The sequence below is a fragment of the Sinocyclocheilus grahami genome, unplaced genomic scaffold (assembly GCF_001515645.1).
Source record: "Sinocyclocheilus grahami isolate Dianchi unplaced genomic scaffold, SAMN03320097.WGS_v1.1 scaffold462.1, whole genome shotgun sequence".
NCBI classification, from domain to species: domain Eukaryota; kingdom Metazoa; phylum Chordata; class Actinopteri; order Cypriniformes; family Cyprinidae; genus Sinocyclocheilus; species Sinocyclocheilus grahami.
In genome coordinates, this window is record NW_015505641.1 from 1,790,378 (window position 1) to 1,801,184 (window position 10,807).

Here is a 10,807-nt window from a genome sequence, read left to right on the forward strand (position 1 = left end):
CAGATACCCGATACTTTACATAACAAATACAGACATAACATTATTTACTGACAAACACTACGGAAAATCTCTCCCTTTCCCATAATACAGTCACGTGGATCTATGCAGTGCGTGTGACGCAGTCTACTGTGCAAGTGGTGCGATGGTCAAAACTGGATCACTCCTATTGTCATATGGCATATATAGAGCTATATTTTAATGTATATATTTTTGGATTTGGTTAAGGTTTTAAGCTGAGACACTACTTTGCCTGTTTTTTCATGCATCTCTCAATTTTTAGATTTTTTTAAAAGTATTTCTTTCAGACTAATGGAAAGAAAACATCCAAAATACACTGTTAGGCCTAAGTGCTTCTTTTATAGGACTTCATATTGTCTGTGGAATAAATTACAATTCATATCTTTAAAGGAAAATTTATTTTTTCTCCTGCACTGAGCTAAAAATCTTGACTTCAGCAGCACTTGCATACACCAAACTTTTTTGTATTTTGAGGGTTTTTACAGAGGGATTTGTTCATATGTATTTCTCCTGATTTTATACATTTTATTCCTTAAATTAAAAAAATATATATATTTATTTATATATTTTTTTGGGCTGTTGACAGTATTTTCTGATTTATGGAGTGATGAAAAGAGAAATCCTCTCTGTAAAAACCTTTGACTCGAATATTGTCAACAAAATGAAACAATAATTTTTAATCTGGCTTCATCCAATGTTCATATCTTTGTTCTAGACATTTATGCAAATTAGTGCATACTTAATTAGATGATGCCTCATTTGCATTTAAACATAACATTTCAGAAAATCTGTACTCGTAGGTTTACTGGTAACAAGAACTAATAAATGCAGTCTCTCTCTAGTCATTTTTCAATAAAAGTAACTATGTAAAGTAATGAGTTACTTTTATTATGAAAAGAACATTAATGTTATTCTGTTTTAAAAATTAGAATACGAGCAAAGAATGAGCAGAGAAGGGCGACTTTAAACACTACTATCAACATCTCAGGACAGACTACACTGGTACAGGATGTCATACACTCATAAACATGCTACAGGTGCACATACAGAACAAAGCAAGTTCCTGAAAGATCTACAACCTTCCTAGGCATCACAGTAGACATAAATTCACAGCGCAGCAACAATGACACCTGACGATCTCGGTCAAGAGTGGGTTAATGTTTTGAGATTGAATATTCACTCAAATGCAAACAGATCGCTCACCGAAAGAGAGCATGTTGAGTATGTTCCCATGTCCAGTGGCATGCAGACCTTGACTACAGAACAGCGTAGCCCTCTGGGAAAGATGACAATGTGCTGGAGAAGTGCCACAATGAGCCAGCTAACCAAGTGAAAGTGCAAAGCACAGCAACTTGAGGATGCCCTCTCATATTCTCGCAAGTACAAGAACATACACATAAAGCAGATGTTTATAGGGGCCATCATATCATACGTTTTTCAAGGTGCCTTACTTGCTAGGATTGAAGATGGCATGAAGGAGAATAAATGTATTCGTGCATTTATGTAAATATATAAATACATACATCTAAGTAACGGAACAAGTATAGATCAGGACTGATTTGTTGCAAAAAAAGCATGTGTAATTAATTGAAATCATGAAACTTATCCAAATTAGCAATTTATGAAAAGTTTAACAAAATGACATTTTAGGGCACTATGAAATTCATGAAATTATATATCCCTAAATTCCATTTTATTTCCCCCAAATTCCGTGTTTTATGTTAAAATTTTTCTAGATTTTGTTTTAATGGTTTTTATTGAATTTTTATAATCAAGACGCATGTCTAATCAAATGAATTCATAAAACAATTTAATAATTCACGATTTATGATTAAATACAAACATTATCAAATATATACAAAATATGACCAAAAACGCTGGTAATCTAATGAAGATATAACACATTAACAATTTAATCTTTTAAAACAATCAAATTAATTTCTTTGTAAACAAAGTGCTGCACAACAGAGGTTTGCTGTTAAAATGAAAACAATCCTTGTAAAAATAAAGCTTTATAATTATATTATTATTATTACTACTACTACTACTTTGAGAAGTACATTCTGTGCAATAATAATATTATTTCTGTCACAAGTTCATTAAATGCAAGTCAAACCAAACTTTTATTTTGACAGGTGGTCATAAAACCCTACCCTTTCAATTTTTATGTGTATATGATATGACAATAGTTTTTATCAAACGAAATGTTAAAAGTGCTGATGTGACTCTCAGGGCAGCTCTGGAGATGAAGTTTATGTTTTCATGTCCTCATATAGTGCGATGGCAGATGCTGAAAAAGCAGCAAGGGTTAAGCCGCCTTTCAACGGTCTCCGACATTTGGATACGATTGTCGCATTTCTCCCCCTAGCGGCAGTCGCACAGAACTTTCAAACTGCTTGTGAAGCAACTGTTACCCTCGGCTTATTCACCATGGTAAAATGAATGACTTTAATGACTATAATGAATGTATGAATATATCCACACAAAACAAATGACCCCCCCATATAAAAACACAGTAGGTTTTATGGGGCTAATCAACGTTAATAATGATAAAATTATTATTTCTGCCATAATAAACCGCAATTTTACAGAAATTGTGTTTACAGAATAGCATTAAAGTGGAAAAAATATTGGTAATTCTAACCTCGCACTCATAGTTTTGATTAAAATACATCACATCCAGTCGAGCGGTCGAATATGGTCTAGCCGTAGAAGTTCAAATATTTGAATGCATCCGAAGTTCAAATCGGATCCGAAATTTCCATATACACATATGATCGGAGGTCCACGTAGTTCCCACACTACTCTCCATTGGAAGTGAATGACTTCCGGTCTATCGCTTGTCGTTTGTTGGAGATAGTGGAAAGGCGGCTTTACAGTATTTGAGTATTTGTGTAGCAGACAAAACTGTGCCGCTCATTTACACTTCATATTTCAATAACAGATTTCTGTTTGCTCTTTAATATTCACAGACCACATCACCACATTCTGCACCACAATTCTATTTTTATGACTGAAATTACTGTGCACAAGTGCAACAGTGACAAATGACGAGCAACAGGACGTTTTGACAGCTGTATGAACAGGACTACTGTGGCACTTTGAAATCTCACTGACCTAAAATCCTGCTCCAAATTGTTATCATTATTAAAATTTTAATTATTATTAAACATAAAATGTGTTTTGAATGGATGTGATTATGACTTATCACAAACAAATTATTTGATGCTCAAAACTTAAGTACCCAAATGCAATAAATAACAAAAGCCAGATTCTGACCTAATTTTGTCCATACCAAACATCTCCTACAATAACACATGTAAACAGTCTTTACATTTCATTTTTAACTGTTCAATGAGCAGGGAGGCTCTATTTGAGTGATGGTCTGTGAATGACTGGCCAGCATCTCAATGACCTTGCTTATTAAAGATCAATTAAATGCCTGGAGCCTCCGCACTTCCCAGAAGACAGAGAATGAATCAGAGCTCAAAGGCTAAATGAGATGCATGCCGATCACTAGTGAGAAACCTTTTGACCTGCTATGGCAAAACTGACCGTGTGTGTGAGAGCGCATGAGTTCTCACAAGGAACGTAAAAATGTATCAGGTGTCACCAGACGGCATAAGTTGTTTTTCGTCCTACAAAATCTCCATTTGAGGTGACTTGGAGGTATCCATGGCATAACAGCATTCTCAAGCGGCGGAACAATGAGCTTGTAAATTGAGCGGATCTTTGTGGGAATTGTTTATTTGACTTTGTGGTCGAGTCTTTGAGTTCCTTTGGCCCAGTGGTAAAAAAGAAAAGGTGTTTGCTAATAGGGCTGCATGATTATGACAAAAATCATAATTGTCGATTTTTCCCTTGAAATTGTAATTGCGGTTATTAATTACGATTAACACAATTTACATTGATTGAATGATGTTTACACCATTGTTTGACGTAACTGCATGCCATATTTTTATATGAAAATAAACAAGCTGAAAACACTAACTGAAAAACTTTTATTGCTTATATAAGCCTCAAATGTCAACTATATTGGATTGGTTTCATATTTAAATAAAAAAAGTTAAAATTTGCATGGTACTATAATGTTATACTAAAACTAAAATTAAAACAATGGGAAAACCCTTAAGATCACCTGTAGAAAGAAAAAAAAACACATCTTAAGCATGCAGAATAACATAAGTGGACTTTGAACAATTGATTGCCGCTTCGCTAAAGTAATTGTGGCATCTGTAATTGTAATCACGATTAGACATTCAATTAATTGTGCAGCCCTATTTGCTAAGACAAGTATCGCAGTTACTCATACTTAGGATTAGGGATTTGAACAAACCCTTATCCCAGATGCATAAGTCATTGATCATTCATATTCAGCCGTTTGCACTATGAATGATACCTTGAATCATGCAGCTTGTCGAGAAGAGTTGTGCTATTATTAAGAGATCACACTTGCTCTTCAAGAATGCAAAGGCTACATTGAGCTCTAGTGTGTCTGCGGTAATGTCCATACTTCAGTTGGGTCATCCTTATGTAGAGTAGTGGGAAGCCTTTCTCTCCTGCCAAGCCTGCACTGAGAACCTCAATAACATGCAGTGTGGTTTAGTACAAGGCTACTGGGAGTGAAGGGGAGGGCATGCGGATCACAGACTCATGGAAAAATGCATGAGGGTTTAATTGTGGTGCTACACAGGGATAATCTAAGGATAGCCCTGAATGCAGATTAAAGCAACTGCACAGCATTTTAAGTGCATCTTGCTGGGGTTTGAATTGATTTCAGGTGATACGTGAATGCTAGATTGCTAGAATGAGGGCTTCACAAATCTGACTGTCAGCTCATTTTAGCGTAATGCTTTAATCAGGATTGGCTCTTACATAAAAATGGCAAATGTAAAACAGAAAAAGGTTTGAAGAAATAGCTTTCAGATGCCTTAATGAAAGACTTGAATTGTTTGCCTCAATGCACGGAATTTTCAGCTCTCCAAAACGGTTTGTGGAAGGTGCATCTCATCAATTAAAATGAAGAATGACTGCGGAAACATTTCGGATACTTATCTCTACAACTAATTAATGGTGCTCAGTTGCATGTGAACAAACTACTAACCCTGAGTATTAAATTTAAACTGTAACTATCCAGCACTGTGTGTGTTACACAACGTTTTGTTCTTTTCCATGCGTGCAGCTAATGATTCAGTGTTTTCAGTGTCACAGTAAAAGAGCATCTGAGATCATTTGGACTACCACTTCGGGTGTGCATTATTTTTCAATTAATTTAAACGCCTGTCTTCAATTATTCCTTACATATGAACTGCGTGTTGAAGAGAGAAGCCCAACATTTTGCTCTTTTACATGCGTGCAGCTCATGATTCAGTTTTTTCAGTGCACACATGAACTCATCTCTACAGGGGCTGCAAGTTTTGGTCTTAATGTGAATTTGGGATGCTTTTAATATGCATTTGAACATGCGCCAACCATCTTCCCAAACCTGTAATAAAAAGTGCTTAGAAACCGAAAGATAAGCTTTATGGGCACCCTGTGGTTTCTGCCAAAATTAAGAGCTTGGTAGTTTAACATAATGAAAAATAGAATGAATGAATGAATGAATAATAAGTAAATAAAAAGATGATGGATAAATATAGATAGATAGATAGATAGATAATAGATAGATAGATAACCAAAGCATGACAATAGATAGATAGAATTAAGACAGCCATAAATACACTGTAAAACTGTAATTATTATTATTTTTTAATTAAAAATGTAAGAGTGTTGGAGAATATTTTTTACAAGAAAATACGATTTCATTTTTTTAACTTAAATATTTCACGTTACCTGCTGCTTTGTAATTATATGTGAAATTTGCTAGCAATTTCTGAGTGGAAATAGTTTCAATTAAATACTATAACTTTTTTTTTACAGTAAAAAAAAAAAACGTATTATATTATTTTTCCACAGTGAAATATTACAATAGTGTACAAGTCTGTTTAATATTTAATAGTAACAACAACAACAATAATAATAAAATAATCATAATAATAATAATTATTATTATTACAGTCATATTGATATATTTGGCAAAATTGTGCAGCCCTACAAATAAGCACAGCAAACCTGGAACTTAAATATAACATTTTAAATTGCAGTTTGTTTTTTTGTCTTTTTTTTTTCTGATAAAAATGCGATTGCAATTAGATTTTTCACCTACATCGTGCAGCCCTATCCAGTACGCAACCACTGTAATGCTCTAGCAACCATTTAGAATGCCCTTGCAAGTGCATAACAGTGTGCTTACAACTCCTGGGCAACTACCTGCAATGTCCTGACATCAAGATCTGAAGTTCGATTTAACCTCTTCAAGGTATGAAATTCAAGTTCTTTTCAAGTGCAAGTCTTTCTGACAGTACTTTCTGATAAACTGCAAACCGTTATTTTTTGAGTGGCAGTTTCCTGCAGCTCATTCCAATCCCAAAGGAATTTAAACCAATTCCTGGATGGGAGAAACAATCTTATCACTAATAGTTTGGGTTACGTTGACCAAGCAAATGTTCAATGTATAGTGTTACAGTTAGGTGTGTAAGGCTATTATCCCACAAACGAACATTAGGGTCTCCAATGCTATATCACATTACATCACATGTCTTCTGTGCACACTGTGATTCACTGCAGACAAATCGCAGAGCAGTCCACAATTAAAAAGCAACACAGTCAGTTATGTCTGTCTCTATGACAACAATAATGTGGGCATGTGATGGATCCATGTTGAAAGCCAGACACTCTCCAAATCCCCGCAGCCCTTACCACCCCCTTTTCTCCCTGTACCACAGTGAAACTGAACTGGGCTAGAGTGACTGTCACGCTTCTTAGTGGTTTCCTTCAACGATGGGCTGAATGGAGTGGATCACAAAGTCTGAATATACTCACAGCGAAGCTCGGTTAGAGTTACTGTTAGTGAGCACCTTGACAGTACAATTTCTGAGTGAAAATTATTTCAAAGTGAATCCTACCAAATATTTTTCAGTGTATTAGTACTGTAATTTTACAGATGTATTCTGAAAATAAATGCATTTTATTATTTTTCCTAAACACTTTTTCTACAGTGAAATATTGCAATAGCAATATTTCTTATTTTGTTTAATATTTTATTTAATATTAATAGTCATTAGTGGTAGTAGTACTACTATTATTATAGTCAAATAAGACTGAGAAAAAGGTGAGAAAGCAGCAGTTAAGAAAGCATCTGATCATAGCGATGTGGATATGGTTGAACCAGTTATGCAATTCTGCACTCCAGTCAAGTAATGTCATGTTCATTTACTGTATATAGCACTTTATACAATAGATTGCTATCAAACAAGTGGCTTTGCAATATTTAACAATAAACAATGTCAGTGTTGTTTTTAACTGGAGTTTCAATTTCAATCCCTACTATAAAGCAGCTCTGCGGCGTGCTCATGTTTTTACTTGTGGACGTCTAACCTCAACGGACTGAACAGAAGAAATGAACCAGAGAATATATTGCATAATAGCCATGGATCAATAAATGTTTGAAAGCGTTTTTGAAAGTTTGCACTGGCAAGCCGTTTCATACTCTCGTAATGAACTCCAAACAAACTTTGTTTTGGCCGGATTAAGCAGTTAGTTCTTCAGTTTCACTTGAAGTATATCGGTGCCTTAAGAGTTAAACTGAGCAGATGGACACAGGTGGAAATTTTCCCTTCTTCCAGCTTTAATGAACGCTGGTGCCAGTGTTGATGTGCTGTGATTAGGATCCAGTAACTAGAGCTGCCAGTATGCCTGCTGTCAGCCTGACCTCAACCCTTACTTACCCGGTAGAAGGCTGTTGTCAGGGGCAGCAAGGCGGCGGCTACAGTGTATTCCTCTGAGCTGGAGCAGTCCTGCGAGTAAACGGAGACAGCGAGATGTTAGATGATACCACTGAAGTATACAAACTGATGATAAAAAGAGCTTTGGCCAATTGTGCACAAAACATGACATCACTTGCTATTTTCCTATGTTATATAAGTGTTATTACCAAAGCATGACAACATGTCATAGTATTGGTTGCATGTCCACGCATCACATTTTTGTCTTAATGAATATGGATAAGCATATTATATATGGAAAAACAAAGAAGTCATGCTTATTTTTGGCTTGGCTTCCATTCAGTTGGTTTTCAATGCTTTCGAGTTGTTTTCCTCTATATGCTTTTAATATTTCATATAATTCATATAAGCCCGTTTTCAGTTTCAATTATCAATCTAAATTCATATTTTAAATTCTTAACTGACATGACACTGTCGTATTTAAACTGGACAAAGCTATTAAATCAAAACTTGTTGCATAAAAAGATCAACTGGTGTGGGAGTGACATTATATTTTATTAGGATCTTGGAAATAGTCAAATCCTGATGACTCGGAAAAACAGCTATTGGTTTTATAGCTTCACGAAAAGTCCCAGATTCATGATTTGTTGTATATGATGTGGCACTCTGTTAAAAGCTTTATCTACAATGAAAGTACATTTATTTATCAACGATTTTTCACTTTTATACATTATATATTGTCTTCTATAAGACAGAAGCTGCTGGAAGCAACACCAGGATTATATTTCTATACAAAACCTAGTCACCATCTCTGTTCTCTATCATGGCATAAACATCTGAATGTAAAGACAGCGGTAAATCGAAAACATCAGTTCCTGCATAGATCTCGCATTCCTGACCCCCCATGGATGGTGCAGCATGCAGAATTTCTCTTTCTCATGTTTGGAATGAACTGTGTCGTTTGCCAGGGGTGCTGGAACTTCCCATCATTCTAAGCTTCTGTACACAATTAAATCAATGGAAATTAACTCGGAGCAAAGTCTGTAATCCTTCACCATCAAATGATCCCAATTATTCTGTGGAGAGACCTTATCCTGCTCAGACTACATTCTCCTGAGGAAAATGTATGTGGCGTTTGTCTGTGCAAAACTCATCATGATGCTAAGCGGTTGCTTACTGGTTGTTTACAGGTCCAAGTCAGAAGAGCCCTATCAAAATAGTGTCTATGATATTCTGGTCCCCAGATATGGCCTAAAGGATGTCTACCAGGAGTGAATCTATCATTATTGTTTTATAAGAAAACAGCTTTACTACTTAATATTATTTAAAACTTTTGTTTGGCAAAAAATAGTGTTGCGCAACCAACACGCAGAAAGAAAAAACACATCACAGAGAGGTCACTATATCTTTTAATATATGTTACATTACATCAATTGTTCACCAGTGGATCCTCTGCAGGGAATGGGTGCCGTCAGAATGAGAGTCCAAAACAGCTGATAAAAACATCACAATAATCCACAAGTAATCCAAGTGAAAAGCTGCGTGTTTGCAAATCCATCATTCAAATGTTTTAACCATTTTAAAATACCAGTCCATAATCCATTATAACAGATTTTCACTTCACAAGTCATTAATTGATGGACTGGATTGGTACTTGTGGATTATTGTGATGTTTTTATCAGCTGTTTGGACTCTCATTCTGATGGCACCCATTCACTGCAGAGCATCCATTGGTGAGCAAGTGATGTAATGCTACATTTCTACAAATCTGTTTCAATGAAGAAACAAAGACATCTACATCTTGGATGGCCTGAGGCGGAGTTAATTTTCAATAAATTTCCATTTTCGGGTCAACTATTCCTTTAATATTTATGAATAAATAATATGGAGGGACATATGTAAATATACTTTTTAGTTTTACCTTAGCTTATTAACTTTTTTTTTTTGAGTCAATAAATTAAAACTTTTCTTGAAAATATTTTAATTAAAAGTTTTTCAAGACCACAAGAAACTAATTTTAATTCTGGAGACTCTTACTATATATGTCAATGACCCATATGACAGATCCTCAAGTTATTACATAATCAGCTTATATAAATCATTCGTTTTTCTAAAGAAACACTGTCCAACAGCGACACCAGCAGGTAAAGTTACAGCAGGAGTCCGCATCTCTCTTGCCTCCCCTGAGCCCATTGACTTTTAACAGGCCCTCTAAAGCGTGCGTTGAATTTGCTGGGGGGTAATTGAGAATGAATGGGGGAAAATCACGTGAGAGGAGGCAATGGCTCCATCGCGATATGATTGGATATGACTGGTTATTATCGGCTGTGATTGGTTCATGCGATAAATCCCGCCTCTTGTGTCTGTGCGTGTTCACCAATCAGTCCGAATTAATAATATAATGGCGTTAATGGGAAGACTAATTTAAAAAAGTGAGTAAACAAATCCCACACTTAGATATAACCACTTTGATACATTAAAATAAGATTTAAAATGTCATGAAAACATGATCTATGAGAGTTTTTAATGAGTAATTAGCTTGGTGAAATTTAAAGTGTCTGTGACCAATATTTATCGAGCTTTGATGACTGATGATTCAAATAAATTCAAAAATAATCAAAAATTAACTATTATAAAGAATAGCTGAACATAAGTTCACAAATACAATTTATTGTTTAAATTGTTACTGCCTTGAGTTATTATTTTGGAATAAATGTAAAATGATAAAAAACAATAACTTGAGATTCCTACTTGGCTTTAATAAATAGAATGTTGATTACATTGTTAATGTAAAAATATAAAATAGAATTGTTTCTGATAGTGACAGCAACATGAATTTACATTTGATTTTAAATAAATAAAAATAAAACTGAGGACTTTGACACCTCATTTCAGAACACCACCGCACACATTGATATATACAGTATATATATATATATATATATATATATATATATATATATATA

General features: G+C 34.8%; 1 protein-coding gene across 1 annotated transcript in view; it reads right to left on the minus strand.

The window, feature by feature from the left end:
- Positions 1–10,807, minus strand: part of LOC107552970 (myotubularin-related protein 13-like) — a 166,719-nt gene that overhangs the window by 44,223 nt on the left and 111,689 nt on the right. The window contains exons 16-17 of the mRNA XM_016235031.1: positions 7,835–7,913; positions 4,471–4,586 (exon numbers count right to left, since the gene is read on the minus strand). Coding sequence (XP_016090517.1) covers positions 4,471–4,586; positions 7,835–7,913 — 195 coding nt within the window. The remainder of the gene's footprint in view (positions 1–4,470; positions 4,587–7,834; positions 7,914–10,807) is intronic.